Source organism: Calidris pugnax, unplaced genomic scaffold (assembly GCF_001431845.1).
Source record: "Calidris pugnax isolate Ruff unplaced genomic scaffold, ASM143184v1 scaffold21, whole genome shotgun sequence".
NCBI lineage: Eukaryota > Metazoa > Chordata > Aves > Charadriiformes > Scolopacidae > Calidris > Calidris pugnax.
The window spans coordinates 2,570,986-2,595,229 of record NW_015090770.1 but is presented as its reverse complement, the minus strand read 5'-3'; the positions used below and the strand labels follow the sequence as shown (position 1 = coordinate 2,595,229).

At 41.0% G+C, this 24,244-nt stretch overlaps 1 protein-coding gene across 14 annotated transcripts in view; it reads left to right on the top strand.

Annotated features, from left to right (window-relative positions):
- KALRN (kalirin, RhoGEF kinase) overlaps positions 1 to 24,244 on the top strand; it is a 546,132-nt gene that overhangs the window by 349,971 nt on the left and 171,917 nt on the right. For 11 of the 14 annotated variants that reach the window (XM_014939255.1, XM_014939245.1, XM_014939235.1 and 8 more), the window contains exons 17-29: positions 423 to 641; positions 4,039 to 4,188; positions 5,128 to 5,242; positions 7,780 to 7,895; positions 8,465 to 8,587; positions 11,106 to 11,288; positions 12,373 to 12,491; positions 13,742 to 13,808; positions 14,737 to 14,846; positions 16,565 to 16,634; positions 18,348 to 18,437; positions 21,723 to 21,815; positions 23,258 to 23,369. In XM_014939255.1, coding sequence (XP_014794741.1) covers positions 423 to 641; positions 4,039 to 4,188; positions 5,128 to 5,242; positions 7,780 to 7,895; positions 8,465 to 8,587; positions 11,106 to 11,288; positions 12,373 to 12,491; positions 13,742 to 13,808; positions 14,737 to 14,846; positions 16,565 to 16,634; positions 18,348 to 18,437; positions 21,723 to 21,815; positions 23,258 to 23,369 — 1,567 coding nt within the window. The remainder of the gene's footprint in view (positions 1 to 422; positions 642 to 4,038; positions 4,189 to 5,127; positions 5,243 to 7,779; positions 7,896 to 8,464; positions 8,588 to 11,105; positions 11,289 to 12,372; positions 12,492 to 13,741; positions 13,809 to 14,736; positions 14,847 to 16,564; positions 16,635 to 18,347; positions 18,438 to 21,722; positions 21,816 to 23,257; positions 23,370 to 24,244) is intronic. The other 3 variants (XM_014939313.1, XM_014939225.1, XM_014939206.1) reach the window with 1 other exon arrangement.

Sequence of the window (24,244 nt, the reverse complement as noted above, 5' to 3'; positions counted from 1 at the left end):
GGGTGATTAGACCCATAGTTTGCCAACACTTTGATGTTTGCTTCTGCAACTGCAGACTGTGTGGGATGCAGTCAGCGCTGAGCACAGGCTGGGTGGGAGCTCAGTGCAACAGCTGCCTGCGTCGGGGTTGTCAAATGGATCCACTGGGAACCTTGACCCCAGGTTGTTGCCCAAGGGGCAGTTGCAGATCAGTAGAACTAACCCATCCTAGCCAGTGCTTGCTTGTCTCAAGCTTTAAAAACGTGTTGCAAATGTGTGTGAATAATTGAAACTAAAATGCTCTGCAGAAAGTAACTGTTAACTGACGATAACTCTCTGAAAATGTTTCACTCTTCTTGCATCTCCATGCTCACACCTCGCTTCACCTTTCTTCATACATCTGGCGCATCTGTACAACCTCTCTTTCCTCACCTCATACACAGTCCCTCTTTCATGCCACTTCCTTGCAGAAGACACACCAGAGTGCCCTGCAGGTCCAGCAGAAAGCTGAAGTGTTGCTACAGGCTGGGCATTATGATGCTGATGCCATCAGAGAATGTGCCGAGAAGGTGGCCCTGCACTGGCAGCAGCTGATGCTGAAGATGGAGGACAGGCTCAAACTTGTCAATGCCTCGGTGGCCTTCTATAAAACCTCTGAGCAGGTGAGCTGAACAGTATCATATCTGTGCCATGGCGTGTTGCTGCTGCCTGGGATTTAGGTCATGGTGTGTAGTGCAAAGGTCTTGCTTCTCCCCAAGATTAGCAGTGCAGTCTCGCCACTCTTCCAGAGTGCTGAACTGTTGCTAATGCCTGCTCTGCTAATACCACTAAGGAGCAGTACTCATTCTTCTCCCTTTTCCTTGAGTAATCCCAAAAGTAGGAAACATGGCTTCAGTCAGCCCTGCTTGCCCTTGAAAGTGGCCCTTTGGCTTTTTACATGTTTGCATGTCTTCGTCCACACATTAGGTGCATACAAACCTTTCTGTCACCTGAACATGGCCACTGTTGAGCCCTCTGGTGAGTCCCAGCTGGTAAACACCAATATGAGCACACTCCATGGTGCAGCAGTGCTGGTAGGTGTGGGTTTTCTACTCTGACCCTGAGTGCAGAAGGTCTTCTGCCAGCAAGGGATCTCACAGCATCGGGAAAGTTGACTGAAAGAACATTTGCTCCATTGTCATAGAAATTTTAAGCTGCACATGGAAACTGAAGTTTGAACTAGTAAAATTGTTTCTTTGACAAGTATTGTAACAAAAAAATAGAAAAAGAAAAAAAAAAACTAAAACCCTAAACAAACAAAAAAAGGCAGCAGCTTGCAATAACTTTCATCTTGAAGTTTTCAGTGAAGCAATGTAACTCTTGAAATTTGGTCTTTTTTTTTTTCAATTGTCCCCTTTCCAATGGGAAGAATTTCTGAAATCCCACTATTTTTGTTTCAAGTTCTCATGACACCAGAGTTAATTTTGGGGAATATAAATCTGCCTTTCCATGAGAACTGCTCACGATTAATTACCTGCTACTTTGTGAGCAGTACTAGCCAGTGTTTCACTAGTAGTTAAACACCACCATACTGAAAAAGATGCCAAGATATGAAGGGATTTCTCTTAAATCCATCTGCAACACAGATAATTACAGCAGTAATCATTATATGTTAACACAACTTTACTTCATTCCAGATGTGCATGAATTGCAGCACACATTCCAGTTTGCTGCTGGTGCAGTGGGATTATTCATCCCTTGCACAAACAGGTGCCATTTATACTGTGGTCAGTGAGAATTAGTGTCATATTGTGCACACTCGAATGGCCTTCTCTGGTATAATTTACTGCAGCCAGGCCGTTTGTGTTAGCATGAACATTGCAGGAACCTGTGGTTTTATACAAAAGGCAGCAGTGATTTCCATTAAATTTTCTGTTGTTATTATCACACAGTTAGTTCCTCAATTAAAGAACCAGACACGGCAAGGGTTTTTTTAGCACAACTAAATATATCATTATGGAAAGAGATTATTTTTTCCTTAGCATCAAGGCTGTAGATGATCCTTGGGCCACTTTGGTGTCATTTGTTTAATGCACTTTTAAGATTGTTTAAGATGAATTCATTCCATATAATGAATGTCTCACTGTGAAGAGTTTCAAACAGATTTACAGTCCCTGATGCATTCAAGATTGAAATGAATTACTGCTGGTGGAGGACTGTGAGAAATGAAAACCATTAGGGGATTCATTAGTGCTTTAGACAGTCAAATGTGCTGGCCAAAATATGCATAGCCAGTAATTTATCAATTCAGTCTCTCTTCCTGTTTCCAAGTCACAGACAAGAACACTGCAGTGCCCACCAGTTCATTCAGTAGTTGTGTCTATTCAGCAAATGTTTAGGACAAAGATCATTCAGTCTTTGAGTGCTCATAAACTCGCTGCTGTGAGTAGTCTGTCGTCTCCTCTTGGGCTACACGACTGATCTATGGTCCTTAACGGTCTGCTCCCTGACTGGGTAACAGTAGATTGTGTAATTTACTGAATCCTAAATTGTCTGAGTATCTAGAAAAAGCAGCTAAAAGGGTGGAGAGACTGTCACTACCAGCCAAACTTTTTTATGCCTGCCTTTCCCAAGTAAACTGTATTCTTGATGTAGCTAGTGGAGCCCTGGTTTTCAAATAGCCCACTTTCTCTCTGCCCACTTTATTTATTTTTTTTTTTATATATCAACAGAGATTATATTTGCATATTATTCTTTCTGAAAAGATGTGGACCTCAGGCAGTCCTCAATCAGAAAGATCTGCTTTCATTTTTTAAGTCACCAAAGTCCAACAGAGTACCAATGTTTTTAAGAACTAAAAAGTAAAATAGAAATGCTGTTCTGTGCCTGAATAATGCATGGGGTGCTTGCTCTCAGATAAAAGTTTGAGGGTGAATGCTGGTTTGCATTCAAGCAAGAAGGTGATTTCAGATTGTCAAATGCATAAGATCCGTGAACTGCCTGGCAACAGGGTAAGTTAATCAGTTCACCAGCTTTAAAACTGAGTTTGGTGTGTTCATGAACAGAGTTATATGAAAATGGCCTGCAATAGTGCAGGGAGGATTGGTGGGTGATGCTGGGGTCTCTTCCAGACTATGCTCTTGAGGATGTAGGGTCCTCTGAATCATAAATGTGTTCAAATAAAAGTTTCAGGAGTGAGTGAGAAAAGGGTGAATGTGGTTAGCTGGACCTTCAGTAATAACTGACTGGATCTTGAGTAATCTTAGCAGTGGAGAGTGTTGGAAGAGCCATCTGGGAGAGAAGAGGAAAGTTCCAAATGGTCCTGAAAACTTTTGCACTTTTTTTCTGTTGTCTGCAATGGCCACAAGAGTCATTCTCAGAATCTGCAACGCAAAAGACTCAGCCTTGTCTGAGGCCACTGCACATTCAGTTTCCAGACTGTTTTGGTTAATTTACCTCATTCCATCATTCCTTATGTACCAAGATAGAAGATACTTGTGTAAGCCCTGTACAGCAGAACACCTGCATCCACCTATGTTGCGACACTGATTTAATGTCTATTGGTTTCCATCAGTCTTTACAAAAGCTGTATGGGGAGCAACTAACATGCAGCTGAAGAGAATTAGTTCCAGCTTCAGACTTTGTTTCAGCAAAGTATTTAAGCATGTGTTTTTCTTTAAGTATGTGCTAAGTCCCATGACTTCAGTGGGATTTAAAGACATCTAAAGCACCCTTCCAGAATAGGGATTGTTTCCTGAATGATCCACTGGGACCAACACTGACCCCTGCCTTGATTCAACCTTTTGAGCTTCCCCCTGATTATCCATTGGAAGAGAAGAAGGATTTATCACCCGTAAACCAGATGAATTGCATCCTAAACAGTAGAGATCCCTATAGGTCAGAAGAACTGCTAGATCATTCTGTCCAGTGTCTGTTTCATACCCACTTATCCTCCATGGCAGGGCCCTTAGTGCAAAGCATTTTGATTTGAAATGTCATTGGTCATAGACTTTTACTGAATATGTTCCTCCTGATTATGATTGAAGATAACTGAATTGTTGTGCTATGGGCATGTTTCAGGTGTGCAGCGTATTAGAGAGCTTGGAGCAAGAATACAGACGGGATGAAGACTGGTGTGGAGGTCGAGATAAACTTGGACCAGCAGCTGAGATAGACCATGTCATCCCTCTGATCAGCAAACATCTGGAACAGAAGGAGGCTTTTCTCAAGGTCTCAGTTTAGTTCTCTAATAAATCAGGAAAACTCCCCGTTAAGTAGTCAATTTAAAGCAGCGTTGGTGAGTTTGAGAGGAGTTTTGAAGTGTAATTCCAGTTCAGCTACTGGCTGGCTGTACAAGCCCTAGGCCAGTTTCACGCTGTTATAGTAGGGGTAATAATCATTATCATCAACCCATATCTCAGAGATGTCATCAGGACTAATTAGGTGGTATTTGCATTGCAGTTGGAGGATGTTAGTTGTTGTGCCAGTTCAAAGTTGAAATTCTCAAGATTGCATATGATGAATATTATAAATGACAGGTATTATAAAGCATTTTGGTGTTGGCTTATACAAACCATCCAGCATTTCAAGTCCTCCAAGCCAATAACTGAAGAACTACTGACAACTGAAGCAATTGTGTCTCTGCAGGGCAGCACCAGGATGGAGACAGAGATTTCCTCCTGCCTTCCAGGTGCTGCTTTGTAAGAGCTGTGGAGCTGACAGGCTGACAAGTCAATTGACAGCCAGCCTCCCACCTTCCACTAAAACGGATATACAACGTGAAACTATGCTTGCAGGCAAGGCTTAAGAAATTACGCCTCTAGATTGTACATTTTTTTGAAACAATGAGCGCTGGTTTTGAGCGATAGGTTAGCTTTGGCTGGATTGAAAAAGTGTGATGTACTAGCTCTTTACAACCTGTTTCTTTATTACTGTCATTAATTTACCTTAAGATATAAATACCAGCCACTATATTCAAAATGACTCATGTATTAAATTTATGAGGCTGCTAGTTTATTAGCTGAGTTTATTGACTCTTAGCTGGAGCTCTCGTGTTCCCATATGAAAGAGAACTCCTCCCTGCAAAATAAGAAGAGAACTCCCTTGGGTCCCCTTTGCTTTATTTGCTCATCTTTACCGATTCCTTTTGGTGGTGGCTGTTTTCCTTAGGCTTGTACGCTGGCACGAAGGAACGCAGAGGTATTCCTCAAGTACATCCACCGGAACAATGTCAGCATGCCTGGAGTAGCAAGCCATACAAGGGGGCCTGAGCAGCAAGTGAAAGGTTGGTGCAAGGACAGCATTGAAGCTTTTGGTTGCTTCCCCCTCTACTGTGTGGTCATCCTAAAGTTTGGGAACATGCTGAGAAGGCACCTTAAGTTTTGCCATCTGCGGTCGCTAAAATGATACATATGTCTGACACCTTTAGCAATGGTAGCAAGGCTCTCAAAAAGTCATCCCTCTTCTGCTGGGTATGTGTTCTTGTACAGAACTCTGCTGTTGCAAGTGGTGGTGGGAGAAAAAAGAAAACATGAAACATGGGCTCTGTCTGGCTTCTCTTGTCAGGAGAGTCCATGGGAGGGACACTGTGCCATCCCCCATCATGTACGTTGTCAGCCAAGATGATATGACACTATTTTGCCTTAATATCTAAAAATGCATAAACAAATAAGCAGATATCAAATACAAGGTCTAGATGTATTCTGTTGAACCCCAAACTTGTTTGTCTCTAGGATGAATCTGCTATTTTTTTTTGTCCCTGGAATCCTGTTTGATGTCCTACCACATCAAACAGTCACCAGTAGAAGTATCTGTCTGTAGTTATTCCTTTGGTCAAAAGAGCACCATTTACAATCAGCTGATACATCTGAGATGTTTAAAATGTTTCCACTTCTCTGCTTAATTAAACAGTTAATCTGTGCCTAGCGATGCTGCAAGGTACTGATAAGAGGGAGTAAAATGAATCTGCAGAAACAAACCATTTTTTTGTTGTTATTATTATTGGCTTTTTTACAAGCTGCAAAAAGTTACGGATTAAAAGCAGTGCAGTTATATATGTGGGAGGGACGGGAACTTTGGTTGTGCACAGAAGATGAAAACAGTGCTACTGAAAAGATTATTTTCCTTCCTTTCTTTCTATAACAGTTCTTCAAAGTTAACATGACTTTGTTCAAATTTTCCATGCTCCTGTGTCAAATGCTTGTTGCTGTGGACTTTTGTTCCCTACATTTAAAAATCACAGGAAAATTAATTAAATCCTGACTCAGCAAGCCCTTAAGTATCCACCTGATATAAGCTTATGAGTGTTCCTCACTGAGTTTGCTTGAAATTACTCACTTATATTAAAAAAAAAGCTAGTATATTAGTCTTTTTCTAAGGCAAACATGTAATTCTTATGCTTGGCAAGTCTAGCCACCCCCAATCTTTAAAGAGGACGCTTTAGTTTAGAATAAAGTTACCATTTAGTAGGACACTTATTGTGCTTCCAAAGCAAAGTCATTGATACAGAGCAAAATTAGTTTTATTTGTCATAAGCTGTTTATGCAGAGACCTAACCTAGAGCACCATGTCAAGCTTCAAGTTCATTTTGTTATTTGGAGTTCCGTCAGCAGGGACTGGGCTAGGTTTTGTAATTAAGTATTGCAGATTTTTTCACTGTAATCAGCATCACACGTGTAAATGGGGAGGGGTACATCCAAATCTGTTCGTTGCCACCAGTGTTGATACATAAGCAATGAATATCAGTACATTCGGAAAGGGTTTAGGGCGAGAAAGGTTATTAACAGATGCTGGAAATGATCCTAAGTCACTGGAAGTAGCTGAGAAGGGAGACTCAGTGTTTTAATACAGAAGAGTGTGGCTGCTGCCCGGGCTGCATGAGCCTAAACCCTCTCTAGTGGATGCTCCTCTTTGAGAATGGGGCAGGAGGGGCTGATGTGCCTCACCTGCCCAGGAAGCCACCTGAGCTCCCTACCCAGCCATGGCTGGCATGAGCCACGCTGCTGCCAGCTACACGTCACTTTACCTCAGTTTAATTAGAAAAGCTTGGGTTTAACTAAGGTTCATGTCACTTACACAGTGTAAATCTCTTGCACGCTCTCTGCGTGTAATCTTTTTGGTGAAACCCGTGGAGTTAAATCACACCCTTTTATCAAGTTGATACAGTCTGTCTCAGCATTCAGGTTCTGAAGAGTGCATATATTCCAGAATTCAAGGAGTAGCAGGTCTCCTGCTGGTCTGTCTCTTCCTAAATCTGGGTGTCTGTCACATCCCCGTCACACAGAAAACAGTTTAGAGGACCAATACCAGGCCTCCACCCAAAATTGTAGCCCAGCAATAACTGCACAGGGAGCAGCACACAGGGGGTCACCAGGCAGCACAGCTGCAGAAGAAACCTTACCAGGTATGTCCAACTAGGGGCTCAGGTCTGAATTAAATTCAATTATGACCAGAGCTCATGCATGACAGTAGGCTTTGATGCCAAGTGCTGTGTAGCCTGTGCCCAGAGCAACAGACGAGGCAGTAAAAGGGTAACTTCTCCTACATCAACCACTACTAGACTCCTGGAATAGGCAACAGAAGAGAATGGAAGAACTATAAATCAGGTACCCCACTGTATTTACTCAGTAAATCCCAGATACGGTTCTAACATCTTCTCCTTTACCAGATAACTTTGCAACTGCACTTTTTTGTTGGTTTTTTGTTTGTTTGTTGCTCTTGTGAGTGTGGTTCAGGCAGAGTGAGTAACTTCAGCTTTTTATGGCTTATTTCTGTATGCACTCAGGATTACTAATCATGTAGATGTTTTCCTTTGCCGTACAGCCATTCTGAGTGAGCTGCTGCAGAGGGAGAACCGGGTCCTTCACTTCTGGACCCTGAAGAAACGAAGATTAGATCAGTGCCAACAATATGTTGTCTTTGAGCGCAGTGCCAAGCAGGTAGTGTAAAAAAAACCCCACATTTTCTTTTTGTCCTGGCAGTGTGTAAATATTTCTTTTATTCGTGCAATGCCTCTGTGTGGAGTTTCAGTTGCAATCTCAAGTTGTATTTAAAAACTGTAACGTTTGAAAACATGGTAAATGCAAATATTTAAAAGAATTTAAGAAAATTCCAGAACCCAACCACAAAACTTGGGTTTTTTGCCAGGTCAGATTAATTTCTGGTTTTGTTTGCTTTTATACTTATTTTCAAACAAATGAACTTCTTTTATGAAGCTATTACTGAATGAGAAAACTGCTTTTCCTGCGTGCACATTTATCTGTATGTAAGTAGAATTCCCTACCTTCCTTTTTCTCCTAGGAAACGTACAGCACCTTTTGTATCCTCTCCCATTTGCTTTGATTATTGTGCTCTTTTTATGTATTCCTAGAAAGTGTTTTAGTACACATCATATTAAGTCCCAATGGATTTGATGTCCTTTATTTAGCAGATTCTTTTTGTCAAAGGATTAGTTCTTGAAATACAAAGACTGTTTTGTTTTTCCTTCATTTTTTTTTTACATTCACAGGCCTTAGACTGGATCCAAGAAACAGGCGAATATTACCTCTCTACTCACAACTCCACGGGGGAATCAGCAGAAGAAACTCAGGAACTCCTGAAGGAATATGGGGAATTCAGAGTACCTGCCAAGGTAAACAGTGACTTTAATCTAATTATGACATCTGCCTTAGTCTATGTTTATGATCCTGTTTCAGTGCCTTAAATCTCTGTAATAATATTCTCTTTATTTTGTATTTTCCTCCTGACATTCCTAGCCCAGAAGATGTCTGAGAACTTTGATCTTTCATTTTTAGCAAGGCATAGGCACAAAAAGGGGGGTTTCTCCCCTTGGTTTGTACAGGTTATGAAGACTCTTTGTTCTGATCAGAAGGAAGAGAAAGTCCATTTGTGTACAGAGTTCACAGGAACCTAATGAGATACACCCTAATTCCATCCTCTAACAATATTACAAGAGTAGTATAGAGTAACTAATTGATCTGAACATATCCAAGGTCATCTTGGATTACCTGTCTCTTTCTTCTGTCATTACAACCACAATTTGATTCATTAATTCCAGCTGGTTTGATCACGGATGATCATTTATCTCATTAGCAATAATCGGCTGATCTCAACAAAATACTTTAAATAAATGGGTTTGTAAACTCCAGGGTGAACATTTTTTAATACAAAGCCACATTACCAAGAATCTATTAATTTATATGGAGCAATTCTGAGAAATCTGCTGGGGTTTACAGAGGAATGGCGATTGGATCTACTTCAGACAAATTAATTCAAGCCATAGGTAATTCACAGACAGTGAATCCACAGGGGTATTAACAGTCACTGATAAGGATCTGAATTGCAAAGTTGGACTGCAGCAAGACCGTGGCCTTGGTATTATGGAGCTTCATTTCACTGTCCTGAAATTGATCTTCTGTAATCCTCAAATTCCTCATTAGGCTGTACTTGCATGGGTTTGATTCACATGGTGTTCTTGTCCCCTTCCTTTTTCCTTAGCTTGCATGTTTGTGAAAACGGGAGGTAACTAGCAGTGGGTGGAAGTTCATTTAATCAGACAGGACCAGTACAACATTCCTTTAACAGTACTCCTGGCCTCTAACCACCCATAATCAAACCACCCGAAATCATGTTCCAGGTTATAATTTAATTTTGATCAGAATAATCCTGATTCATCCTGAAGTTTCCAAACTATTTCTACTCTTGACTTAGCCTAGGCTTGAGGTTTTGTTCCTTGTTGACTATTACTGGCTGTTCCTTACACTGATGCCTCTCATCTTGCTCCCTAAGGCTCTAGTAAATCACTTTCTTACTGCTGACCTAAATATATTCACTGCCACGTGCAATCTGGTAAATGGATGTCACTCCCAGACTGATGTTATTCTCAAATTAAGCTGTAACTGAAAGCCTTCCTGATCCCAATAACTTTCTGGCCCAACCAATTGTTTGGAAAGCAAAAACACCAGTTGCTTTTGGGATTGAAGTGTCCTTCAACAGAAAGTCAGGTTTTTACTCCTGACTTAAATAATTAAATACTCCTGTTGCTTAAATAATTAATTTGATAAAATGACCTCTGATTTATTTTGCTGGCGAAACTTCTTGAATTTGGTTTTGTATTTAAAATCTGCTATGTATTTTCTGGTCTGACATTCATTTTTCTGTTTGTGGCCGGATTGCTGATAATGACCAAGTACCTGAGAGCATGTCTCGCTTCAGGCAGAGTGGAAAGTTCTCCCTGCCTCTGAAAAGCAACTTGCCAGTACCTCTGGAGATACGACTGGCTCTCCTTTTGCTTTTGAGGATTAGCATGTGCGTTACAGCTGGAGTGCAGTCTATACAGTTGATATCTCAGTTTTTATAAGCATTTTGTACTTGAGTTGCCTCAAACGTAGGGTCCAGGCACCTTCAGGTCCTAGGATAGATTTGGACTCTAAGCTAAAATTTATAACCAGGTCTTTTGTGCCAGATTTGCACAGGGTTCCTCAACATAGAAAACCAGAGTAACTACAGGGCAGCCAGAGCCCAAGTGGAAAAGATAAGATTTCTGGAAAGTTTGGGGTCTCAGGATATGTTGTGGAGTTTGGGCATCTTTTAGTTTGTAATGCTCTGACTGGAACTAAAATACTGACAGGAAATTTTACAGTAGACCAGGAATTTGGATTTAAATTCTGTTTGTTTCTGCAACAGAGTAGTAGTGACTCAAACTCACTTTCTGGACTGTTATGTGGTGTATTAATGACCTGCCTACACAGGTCTGCAGAACCACCTAGGTATAGATTCAGAGTAACTTGGTGGTTTTTATAAGGTGTGATTCTTAAACCCTATCTTCTACTCCAAGGCTCACAAAAAATAAGTTTTTGGTTATGGGAAGGAGGCGTGCCTAACTTCCAACATGTTTTCCTTTTTTGTGTGTGTGGTTTCAAAAATTTGACTTTTTCTATCTCCTGCAGCTTCTTGAGTGTCCTTGTAAAAATTTCATTGCTTTCATGGTTTACTGGGCAAAGTTTAAAGCATCTGATTCTGTATATGATGAAGTACAGGCACTCTGTAATGATGTATAAAAAATTGTGAGCTGCTTCTGACTGCTGTGTGAATTAAAAGCAAAGGAAATAATAATAATGCAACGTAACCAAGGACTATATTTTGAGCAGCAAACAAAGGAGAAAGTGAAGCTCCTCATCCAGCTGGCTGACAGCTTTGTAGAAAAAGGACATATACACGCCACTGAAATTAGGAAGTGGGTCACCACCGTTGACAAACGCTACCGTGACTTCTCTCTCAGGATGGGGAAATACCGCTACTCCCTGGAAAAAGCCCTTGGAATCAATACAGAGGTACTGTAAGTCCATGTCCTGCTGGGGTGTATAGCAAGGCTGAAAGTCACATAGGGAAATGAAGGCTGTGGTATGAGTACTGCAGGTTATCGTGTGTCCATTAGAAACACTTTAAAACCTAGCCAACTTACCTAGCCAAGCTCTGAACTGTTTCTGAAGAAAAAAAGGGGATTTTAATGGCAGATCAGTGATATAAGGAGGAGACAGATGAAGATCAGAAAGACTTTCTAAGCAAATGTTTGCATCATTCTCCAGGAGACTGTCCAGCTACTGGGAAGGAGGGGGAAACACATTATTTGAATAAAAGTCTGTGTTAATTTTAGCATAAGCCATAAATCCTGATCCCACACCATTGTTTTGAATCAAACTCAGGCTTTGGCTGTACGTTTCCATTCTCTCATCCCTTAACTAACCAAAAAATTGATTCCCCAAGCTCATCTCCGAGCTTTTTTAGGTGAAATAGAGCAACAAAAGAGAAGTAAAAATTAGAACCTCCTGTTATTCCCTGGCCACAGTATTAAGGTGGGGGGTGCCAGAAGGAGAATACTTAAAAACATTTCATTCAACCATCCTTCAAAATTGAGTATCAAAGAAAGAGGAATCAACTGCCTCACACCCTCAAGATACCTTAAATGTACTGTTCCTTGTAAGGGTCTCTAGTTTACACAAATATACTAGCCACAGTCTGGAAAGGTATTTTCATGGCAGAGGGCCATTGGAAGTTAGGATTGTCTCTGTATAGTGCCCTGCTTTATCAGACTGTTTATGAAGTTCCATACTAGGCAACAAATTTAGATGTGAAGGAGCAGGATAAAATTTAGACTTTTGTTGTCAGTACCTATTTCTAGATTGGACTAACAGTGAAGACTATAATAAATCTCACAGTTTGTGTTTTTTTAGATTTCTCTCTACCTTCTTCTTTCTCACTGTAGTTCTTCCAAATCTCTTTGAATTTCCTTCCTTCCAACATTAGTTTCCTTGTCTTACTTTTGTTCCTTCTTATCCATGATCTCATGAACATGCTTCATTCTACACAACAGTAGGGTTATGATGAATTTTAAATCTGTACTGTCTCTTTTTCTAGGATAACAAGGACCTAGAACTAGATATTATTCCAGCAAGTCTTTCAGACCGGGAGGTAAAGCTGCGAGATGCAAATCATGAAGTCAATGAAGAAAAAAGAAAGTCGGCCAGAAAGAAAGAGTATGTCCCCAAATGCTCACAGTCTGCCATGACATGTTTCTAAGAGTGATTCTATGATATTTGCATGACCAGAATTGATAGCCCTGTAGCTCCTTACAGTTGTGGAGCTATTGAGATAAGTCTACAGGTGTAGGGCAGAAGTTGTGACTCGTAGGCTAGAGAAGTTTAGAAAATACAAATTGAAATTCTTTTGGTTTTAATAAGAAGTTACTCTTGTAAAGTGAAAGGATTGAGTCAAGCAATTCGGTTAGACTCTGATGTTGTGGAGATATTCATTGCCATGATTTCTTTCCGGCTATATGTGAAAAGTAAAATGAACCACAAAAAAAACTTTTAAAAAGTTTAAAAAGCTTTAAAAAGCATCTTTGTATGTCTCGATATCATCTGAACTCCAATGACATCCCAAGAAGTTAACTGCTTTAACAAGAGTTCATGTCAAGCTTAGGTTCTAATTTCAGTGGGTGTAGAACTGAGAGAACTGGAAATATTTCATACTAGAGGAAATATTTGGAGAGTTCTTGTTGCACTGAAATCTAGAAGCAGTCTAATTTCACGGTATTTTGTCTTAATTTTTTTGTGAGAATATTCTGGAAAACATTTGTATGTACGAGCCTTCTCAGCCCTCTGAAATTGTCACTAGAGTGCATAACCTTGATAGGAAACCATTTCTGCTTTAGGGAACAGTGGCTACACTTGGTCTGCCTGTGGCACGTTTTCAAAACACTGGGCATTTCAACTCTGCCATGTCCAGCCTCAGGCACTACAGATGTGATTGCTGGGCTCTCCAGCAGTCTGGATTTTCTCCGGTAGGATTCCAAGCTGTTGAAGCCCCTTCAAAGTATTGGTGTTTCCCAAATCCTCTGTGTTGCAACTGAAGGTCAAGTTTCAGGGTGACTTATTGTTGACTGTTCATGAAGATGGAAGTGTTATCAGTGAATCTCAAATCCTTGCTCCTGGGGAAAAAAAAATTCTGAGAATCAGTTGACTGTTAGGGATGGGAATGTAGAAAGTAAATCATACCTCAGAGCTGCAGTAGAATTTTATACAGAACAGATACTTACAAAATAGTCCTACAGGGGGATAGACTATGAAGTGGTATTTCATTCATGGAACTGAAAGGTGGAAAATGAGGCAGCTGAAGGCTTGGAGTAGAAGGACACTGATTCATGAAGACAACAGAAGGATGTTTTGTGTTCATTGTACAAATGCCTATAATGTCCAAAACACCTGAAACACTTCCTTTCTTTCAGATTCATTATGGCTGAGCTGCTTCAGACAGAAAAAGCTTATGTCAGGGACTTACACGAATGTTTAGAGGTAAGTTACAGCCCAGGAAGTCTCCAGTACTTTCAGGAAGGGCATGGTATCCTTTGTGGTGGTGATGTTCACTGTACTGCAAAGGCTGACCTTAACAAGAGTCTGTGTGAGGGTACCACTGTTGGTGGCCAGCTGCAGAGCTGTGTCCTGCTGGTGGTGAAGAGCTGGGTGGGCAGCAGAGGGAGCTTGTCTCCCACTGGCAGAACTCTGCCTTCTGCTCCCCAGGGTGCTGTAGAGGTCTGCACCTCCAGGGACACCTGAGTGTGCTTTATTTCCAAAGATGTGCCTGCAGAGTGAGAGCAATATCCTGGGACTCAGCAAAGGGGAATATATTTGCATGTTGACCCCAACTTGTTGGTTTCTACTCTTTTTTTGAATCATGGAGCATTTTTTTAAGAATTCAAATCTGTTCCTTTGGATCATCTCATGCTAGAGAAAGAGCTGGATTTGCACTGTCAAACACCTTGCCTGGCTCTACAGCAGGGTGTTCTGGTGTTATATTGTGGTATTCAGGGCACTGTGATATTCAGGGCAAAAAAAGCAGAGTGTATTTCAGTGAAATCTGTCAGTTTTCACATTCCTGCAGTCTGAAAGAGCTTTTTATGTATCTAATGCTACTGAAGTGGCAAATCCAGCTTATCTTTCAACTGTTTCTGCCTGCAGTTTTTGGACGCCATCAGTTGGACAGCAAAGATGGGTGGTGTTGGCATGTTTCTGCTTTTTCCTCAGACAACTTCTGAGTGTCAGCACTTTGAATTTCTCTGGAGAGCTTTCTGTGACACTGGAACATTTATTTTTTTTAGCTTGTTTGTTTAATCTCAAAGCACATAGTTCCCTTGTCAGCCTGTGCCTTTGGCAATAAACCAGGGAGATCTATTCTTTTTCACTGCATTTATTCACAAAGCTAAGAATTGCTGGTGTCTTCCAGACCTACCTTTGGGAAATGACAAGTGGAGTGGAAGAAATACCCGCTGGGATCCTTAATAAGGAACACATCATCTTTGGCAATATTCAGGAGATATATGACTTTCATAACAAGTAGGTTTTCCTAACAGTTCTGTTAACATGTACTGACTAAGGAAACCAAAGGCATGTGTATAGCTATAAATCTGTGTGGCGTAACACCAACAGTACATTACACACAGGAGTGTAAAGTAATTGATTTTAAACTTCTAAACTAAAATTGAGTTTAAACTTCGCCTTCAGCTGATTAACAATGTTAAAGTCTTATTATACCAATGTTTTGTAGTTCTGTACATGCTTTCTGTCTCACGGCACTAGATCTAGTCTGGAAGTTTGCCTGTTAAAAGTATGATCTCTTGGAAAACACGAGGGGGGAAAAAAGGAATGGTTGACATGAGCTGGGTTAATCAGTAGCTTTACTGCCACTTCTTGGAGACTCTTTGTATTTAATCTTTAACTAACAGCACTCCCTTTTTTCAAGAGAAGACTGTATATCAGATCAGCTTAGAGGATATTGTTTCCCTGCTATAATGTGAATGCATTAGCAGTTATAAACTTAAAATTTAGGGGTGCTGAATCCCACAAGTTGAGTCTGAATTTCAAAGCCTTTCTTCAAGTTACACATCAAAACCAAAGTAGTTTGAAAAACAAATCATAAAAACCTTCCCTGTTGAAGTTCTGGGAGACTTCCAGTGCTTCAGCCAGATAAATGCACCATCACATACACATAAATATGGTCCGGTAGAGGCTGCCATATGCATGCTTTTGTGCAAGCAGCTTCAAAGCACATCAGGATAATAGATTCAAACTACTTATCTCATTAAAAAGACCTTTAAGTATAGATTAATTGACTTCCAGCCCACAATAATTGCCATGTCATACAGGTAAGTATTCTTCTCCCATTTAAAACTGTGCTAGGATCACCTAATTGCCTTCCTGCTCCGTCTTTGTGGTGCTATGTCTTCATTTTAGTGACCCTTCTGATTACTCTTCTTTTCGACTTTCCCTTGCCCCCTGCTAACACCCCTTCAACCCTCAGTTGTGCCCCTCAGCTCTCTGCTGCTGTCATTTGTCCTTTCTCTGACCCGTTCTCCTCCAGCCTGCTGCTTGTGGATAATCCATTTCCTGCTAAAACTTCTAGCAACGCTAAAATAAATTGTTTCCCCCTTACCTCTACCAGCATCCTGCACAATCTTCTTTGGCTGGTGGTGTTAAGGCATCCCTCAGTCTGATTCAGGGCTGGGCAAACAGCATGCTCAGTTGCTTCTCCTTCTGCAACTTCCAGGCATTGTACTATCTGTAAACAGAGATATCGCTCCTCGTACAAGGTATTGGGAGAGAACTGATTACAAAATCTGCATTTGGGGATTTCACTTCTTACCTATGAATTATCAAGCTTGTTTAAATTGTTGTCCTTTGCCCATTGTGCTGAGTTTGGTGATGGAAACCTGGCAGCTTTGGGCTTCTCTTTTTCACTCTTCTTCTGAACCACTGCACAAGATCCTTATGAGGATTCACAATCTGGTTCTTGAACATGACTTTGCAGTCCTGAATACACTGACCCCCTACAAGGGATTGCTACCTTTTCCTTTCTAGTTGAGTCATGCATGACTGTGCTCAAAACCCAAAGTATATCTTGGCAAGGACACATTTTTTTCCCCTGGCAAGACACTTGATTAGCCTTGTAATCAAGATACAAGTATTGATCATTAGCACTGATTAACTCATTGGTCATTCTGCTTCTCCTGGGTATTTGACTGTAACTGATTACATCTGTGTCTTCTTTTTTTCAGCATTTTCCTGAAAGAACTAGAGAAATATGAACAACTGCCTGAGGATGTGGGCCACTGCTTTGTCACATGGGTAATGAGGCTTCTTCTTTTCATTATTTGTTCAAATTAATTCCTTCAGCAGAGACAGAAACAAGCTGGGAATTGGTGCAAGGGTTGCATCCTTAGCGATAAGTGAGATTAGGAGCTAATATGGAACTACAACTGCTGTGTTCTTCATCTCTCTCAGGGTTCCGTAACCCTGCTCTTCTCCTGAGCAGTGGTGTGAAGGCTTTCCAGAGCCTCTCTCCTCCTGCACTGACCAGCACAGCTTTTACCTCTGCTGGTTCCTGTTTAACTGGACTTCATCAAAGCAAACCTGTATTTAGGGATGATATTAATTTCTTTGCGAAGGGCTCTGGGAGGATGGACATTTAAAATCTTAACTAAAATTCTCTAAGGATGGTATATTATGCCGAGACCTCTACGAAGGGATGGACAACGTATTTTATCAAAGTTTTTCTTCAGAAATTAGTGTCAAATTGCTGACCAAGTGTGTTTTCTCATTCCGTTATCCAATGCCAGGATAATTTCCAGCAGGACTTTGAAATCTTGATGCTAAGAGTCTTCGTGGGCGTAGGAGGCTCCAGGAATTGGCTACAGTAATTTATCTGTATGAAAGCTGTTCTCTTTTCAAAATATTTACCATATAAATCAGCCATCTTTGTGTTTTCTCTGATGGTTTTATTCATATTTCAAAACTGGGAATTAATATTTTAAAAGTCATTATGGAACATTTTCACTTACCAAAAAATGAATATGTTTGGATTGTTTCAAATGGACTTTTAATTTAAAAAACATGATACAAATATTGACGAAATGGATTCTGAAATATGATTTACAAAGAAGAGGTTACATATTTATGAAAGATGGACACATTTACATATTGTTCTGTGCAAAATCTTCACAGAACTATTAAGATACTACCACATCATCTCAGCAATAGAACATGCCCAGAGCTGTGTGTATAGTTACAGATGTACATACAAAGCTGCCTTCCCAATTGCAGGGTCGTGTTATTTACATACCTGGTGTAAAAAAAAAATGCAATAGTAATAAAAGGAGGCCGTTCTCCTCTTCTATTTGCCTGCCTCTCCCTGAGACCAGAGTTCAGCAATGCAAAACTGTTTTGAGGTCTAAGGCAGAAGTGCACAGATGCTTTTAATTTCCTCTTAAAAATAAATAAATTAGGAAATGAAATGCAAAACAGTCCTAGCACAACATAAAGTTTGAGCCATTAAAGTCTGAACCAAGGTAGGAAAGGCAAGTGTGGGCCAGGCGTCACAAATCTGAGCCAGTTTCAAGTCAAAAATATTGGCTCAAGCCAGTTTAAGATAGGTGAGCCTTTTGCTCAGAGTTTCTACACTGGCTTTATCTCAAGTGGGTGAAAGAGCCAACATTTCGTGACTGGGTTTTGAGACCTGGAGACTTTTGGGTAAAATCTGTTTAACATCATTAGAGCTCTTAGAAATTATTTGATAGCTGGATTAAAGTTTTAGTCCTTCCCTCTGTGACACTTGTTAAAGAAAGCCTCCCATAGCTGTTAGACGGTGTGCCTCATTCCCCTCAGAACTGCTCAGGTAAGGTATGAACTCTCTAAAGTCTTCTGTTCTTAATTTGCAATTCCTATCTTGCTTTGAGAGGGTGGGGGTTTATCACCTGTATTTATCCTGGTGAGCCTTAATGAAAGACTGTGCGAGCAGAGAAAGAGCTTATCTTGCTTTCCCCTTGATGTTTATTTTCACAGGCAGATAAATTTCAGATGTATGTCACCTACTGCAAAAACAAGCCTGACTCCAACCAGCTCATCCTGGAACACGCAGGGACTTTCTTTGATGTAAGCAGCCACTGCCATTTTCCTTCAGCACACACATAGTGCAGCTGAAACACCTCTTCTTTACACCCAAGCAACGGGTTCCTTTTTGTGCTTTGACATTTGGGTTTTTCATGCTGTGAAAACTGATAGGCTGTGGTGTGATGGGTGATATTCATCAGTGTAGCAAGTCATTTTTAATGGAGACACACATTCTCATGGGAACATTTATGCGTTTTTCAGACTCAGTCCTTTCTAAAGATCTGGTTTAGATGTACTCTCTATTTGTGGGTTTAGTGGTAAAATGAAAAGCATATCCCGTTATATTTTATGATGTGAAATCCCTAAGTCCAAAACAAGATCCTGTCCTCCAGTTCTGCCAATTTTACCTACCCTATTAAACTGCTCTATACAACTACCTGAAAGAGGTTGTAGCGAGGGGAAGGTCAGTCTCTTCTCCCAAGTAACAGGCTATAGGACAAGAGGAAATGGCCTCAAGTTGTACCAGGGGAGGTTTAGGTTGGATATTAGGAAAAATTTCTTCACTGAAAAGGTTATCAAGCATTGGAACAGATTGCTCAGGGAAGTGGTTGAGTTGCCATCCCTGCAGGTATTTAAAAGGTGTGGAGATGTGGTGCTGAGGGACATGGTTTAGTAGTAACTTGTCAGTGCTAGGTTAATGGTTGGACAAGATGAACTTAAAGGTGTATTCAAACCAAAATGATTCTATGATTCTAAACATTTGCTTCATCATGCTAGTAAGGGACTCCATTGGCTGCACTTAGACTATTTCCCTTACAAGCACCACACCTGGTAATAAACATTTGCAGGTTCCAAGCCCAGTTTTGTAGAGTACTTCTAAACTAAGCTTTCCATCTGATTTTTGGAACCTAATCCACTTTGCCATGCTTTTCTGATTACCTTATAGCTTTAATTAGTTGCTTTTGTGAAAAAAAAAATGCTAATACCTCTTTTCGAAAGCAATGACAATCTTTTTACGAATGTAACCACTCATCAGGATCCAATCTGCCTGACATGAATTGGCTCCTCTGGTTTTTGTATGTACCAACAGTTATAGCATTTCCATTAAACTCAACACTGAAAGATCTCACATGAGCCAGATGAAAAGTGATGAACACCTTTTTCTTTTGCCTTGTTACCGAATGGTGTAAAAGTAGAATTGAACTGAAAGAGATTTTCCAGGAGGTGGCGCTTGAGCCTATTGAATGGTTTGTACTGGTTGGTGACTCGTTGAGTGTTTAGGCTGCCTTAGGTGTCTTATCAGTGCTGTTCACACAGGTTAAAAGTGTTTCCTCAGTTGAGCTTTTCCACTCTAGCTCTGTATATGGGCTAGAAACCTGCCTGATGTTGCTTAATAGAGAATATTCTTGTGTTAGCATCTGCTGTTTTGCAAGGGGAGATGCTTTCCTTCCTTTGGTGGGAACTGTGCTGGGCTACCCAATGATGCATATGCAAAAAGAGAAAGATTGCTATCCCCCCCCCAAATCCTCTACAAGTCACTCATCTGACTAAGGTAGTGCGAAGTACCTGTAGATCCTTCTTATCTTGATCCTGGATTGGCAGTGGTTCAGTGGCAGGACAGAGGACAGTCTGGCCCAACTAATATGGTGGAAATGGCTGGTTCTTTTCTTCCAGGAAGAGCCTGGACTTACTGCAACCCTTCAGGGACCAGAGGGAGGAGCTGTAGGGAGAAGGTCCCTTTCCAGCAGTGTATTTGTCTGATTGCCATGTAGCAGTGCTATTTCTTCCCAGCTGCAGGTTCCTGTGCAGCAGGGACAGCTGTCATTCCACCATCCCACTCTGTCTCCACACAGTCTGACCAGGGAGCATCCTGGCAGAGCAAGGAGGGCCTGAAGGGGAGGCATTTTGCTGGGAGCATGCCCTGCTTTTCAGAGAGCTGGGAGAAAGGATAGTGCTAAATTCATTACTTGGATCCTACAAAAACAAGTGTTCTTAGCCAGCTCCAGGAAGTTCACAGACATGGCCGTGGTCTTGCTGGCTCCCGCAGTTCCTAATTGAGTCCCAGCCATGTGCTCTGCAGACGCTGTCCCTGTTTGGAGCCAGCCGTGACTCAGCTTCATGCAAACTCCATTAACCCCCACAGAGAGCCCCTTCCCTTTTGGGTCTTATTCATGGCACCAGAGATATTTTTTTCTGAGACAAACTTGCCTAGTACAAAAAAAAAAAAATATCTGTTGGCATATTGTGTGAAAAGTGGCCGGTTTTGTATCCCAGCATAAAGATAAGCACTGGAGCTAAAAAAAAAAACAGTAACCTGGTAGTCAGCAGAAAATCAGACTGTATACTGAAAGAAAATCTCTGGTTTTGGCAGCTCTTCCCCCTTCATCTTCTGTAACTTCTTCCCTTTACAGCTTCAAATTTACCCTCCAGTAGCTGGAGATAAGTCCCATTCCCCCTCCCCATCTGCTCCCTTAGGAACTGAGGATTTCCTGATGGCCAGGAGTAAGGGGAGACATGCCTGGGGCCTGGCAGAGACAGAAGGAATTCCAACCTGTTGTATTTCAGCAAAGAATAAGTTTGAAGCCTTTTAGATGGCTAAATATGTGTGTTAGGGTCCTGTAGGATTTTCAGGAGCTCCTAACTCCCGCTGGAACCAGTTGGAGGAAGGCAGCAGGCCCTTTGCAGGCCTCACCAGATGCCCATCTGCAATGTCTCCAGAAGTCCGTGAGCACAGCACACTGATCAGCTCAGACATTTTGGTTGAGATTCAGATGACAAACCAGAAGTATTCAGTGCTGTAAAAGGTATCATAAGGGTATCTCTCCCAGCCCACAGGTGCCACCTCAGAATAGCATAGGTCTGTCAGCGCTGTGTCAGCCCTGTTCCTCCCATGTGGATATTTCAGCTACCCCAGGGCTCTCAAATGGTACTAGATGCTTATGTTTAGACAGCTAAATTACACCCTACGCATGCAATTTAATTTAATGTCACTCTGTTTTAATTGAATGTTAAGATTACTTTCAGCCTTCATAGCTAGGAGAAGCCATTTAACATGACAGATAAGTCATATTTAAATGGAAGCTTGTGTAGTTTGCTCAACACAGCCTTAGCTTGACTTACACACAGCCCCTGCAGTTTAGATGGCCTTGGGGGACTCTGCAGTTTATTGCCAGCCTCTATGAAACCACAGTTATTTGCATGTGAGCTTAAAGAGAGTTAAAAAATAAAGAAATACGGAGATCCAGAGCTAAAATTAGTTATGGGTGGTTCTTTCTGGCAAGGGGGTAAATGGTTTCAGGGACTGACTGCTGTTTTTATATTTTCTAGGAAATTCAGCAAAGACACGGCCTGGCCAACTCTATCTCTTCTTATTTAATCAAGCCTGTCCAGAGGATCACAAAATACCAACTCCTACTGAAGGTACCTTAGTGAGCTGCCCAAACCAGCTCGTGCAGAGCAGTTCACAGGTGTAATGAGTTAACTTATTCTTAAGCGAGCTGCTTCATCACCTGTTCATGACCTGTAAACAGCTCCTGCTGAGCTGATACTCCTATTTCCCAGGCCTGAGCATGGCAACAAAGTGTGAAATCAGGTTGGGTATTTTAAAGGAAAAGACTCACAGAAAAACAAAAAACAAATAAACCAACAAAAAACCCAAACCAAAAAAACCAACCAAGTAAAAAACTGATCACCTGTTTCAGCTGGGTTTTTTGCATCCAAGTAGAGTTAACCCTAAAAAGTGTGAACTGGGAAAGGGAAATTGAAGGGATGACAGAACTGTTTACTTTCCTTCTTGCTAAGTTTGTGATGTAATAACTTGATTAAAGGCTTCAACGATGGCAGTAATGAACTTTGGTAAATTTCACTGACTCTTGACTGAAACTCCTTCACTGGCATTAGATTCTGTTAGGGAGTTAACAATTTTGTGTTTGAAAAACAGGGAAAAGCTTCCTATACAAATCAAAGGACTTCCAAGTGAAACATTAACTTTTGCCATTAACCCACTTTTGTGGGTTTGTTGCAAATGGGTTACAGGCTTTTGCAGTATCTTGTGAGTAGGTGAATTTTAGATCTAATTTAACCAGCCACTGTTCACTTCAAAACTAGTAAACCAGAGAAGAAAAAATATCTGGGGGATAAGGGAAGAGACAGATCCTGACTTTGAAAAGCTAGGACCAGGTATAATACTATAATCTCTTTAAACCTTCCTGTGTATATACAAAATGTGTGTTATGCTGTACTAGGAAGGTACTTACTGGGAGCATTCAATATGCTGACAAGTCTGTGCTTTGTCCTAGTTTACTGGAACAACACACAGGTTTACCATAGTCCTGTTAGTGCTGTGGGGCAGTGAGCCTGCACTGCCCAAACCGTCTGCTAAAGGGAAGGCTAAAGCACCCCTTTGGGCTCCTCCTGAGGTGAATCTTTCCTGAAGAGTCCTCCCTGCCCTGGGCACAGCACTCTTGCCAGCCTTGCGGTAGTCACCAGAGCTGCTGGATCAGGCAGGGGTTCCTGTGAGCTGGCTGGCACAGCTAGACTGAATGTCCCCAGAAATCTTCTGAGTGTCCAGTTTCACTCAAGAGCACCTTGTTTTGTCTTGCTTTGTAGTCGTTCCCATTTGATCCCCACTATCTGTGAGCATCCGCAGTGGGTTTTGATGCAATTCAGCGTTCTCCTGTCACTGGTAGCAAAGCAGTTGCGTGTACCCATTAACATATTCAGATACAAAAAGTGGGTTTTGATGCAATTCAGCGTTCTCCTCACTGGTAGCAAAGCAGTTGCGTGTATCCATTAAGATATTCAGATACAAAGCTAGCATGTTGGTCGGAGTTTGTTTATAGATGTTCTGCATTGCTTCTTAGGAACTGCTAACCTGCTGCGAGGAGGGCAAAGGGGAACTCAAAGACGGTCTGGAAGTGATGCTCAGTGTCCCAAAGAAGGCCAACGATGCAATGCACGTCAGCATGCTGGAAGGTAGCAGATGGGCAGATGGACAGGGCAGGGGAGGGACCCACTGATAAATGAAGCCTTCTAGTAACTTGTATAGAAAGTCGGTTCAGGGTGATTGTAGCAATGCTGCTGATTGATCATCGTTTTCAGGTCATTCCTAACTACTTTCTGATATCACTCCAAAATCTGAGGGGTTTATTTATTTATATGTTATGTGTGAGTATATATGAATTTATACGTGTACATAAATGTATGTGTTTGTGTGTACATATACAATGTATATGTATATTTGGTTAAAACATTCTTAATGACACAAAAACACCCCTCCTGAAACAGTATCAGTTTAGCTGCTGGCAACCATAAGGTTTATTGAATGAAAACATTTCTAAATACTGTCTCAACATTTCAAAAGGAAAAGTTCTGGTTTTCCAAGTCAAAACAGCTTGTGTTTCAAAATGTTAGTATAATTATCCCAAAGACTAAAAAAAAAAAAAAATTATTAAAAAGTATTTCAAAATTACAGAAAAAAATATTTTGATTGCCTCAAAGTTAAGTCTTTTATTGGCTTTTTGATGTGTGGAGTATTTCTAAAATTTAAAAATTTTAAAAAATTTATCCTGGACACAGATACTTTATTGTCTCTCAAACGTTTTCTCGGTCTGGGAAAATCATTTCTATCCTGGCTTGAGTCAGAACCAGGAAACGAGAAGAGTATTAAAACAGGCAAGAGAAAGGAAATGGTGCCAGTAGCTAAGCAGCACATTAAGACCAAGTGATTAAAATTGCAGGGGGCAAACTGACCCAGCATATGTAGAAACACTATGAAGATGGTTTTAACTGTGGTGTCTGCTGAAAAGCAAGGTTTCCCAAAATAATGCCTGGATAATCTGTCCTCATGA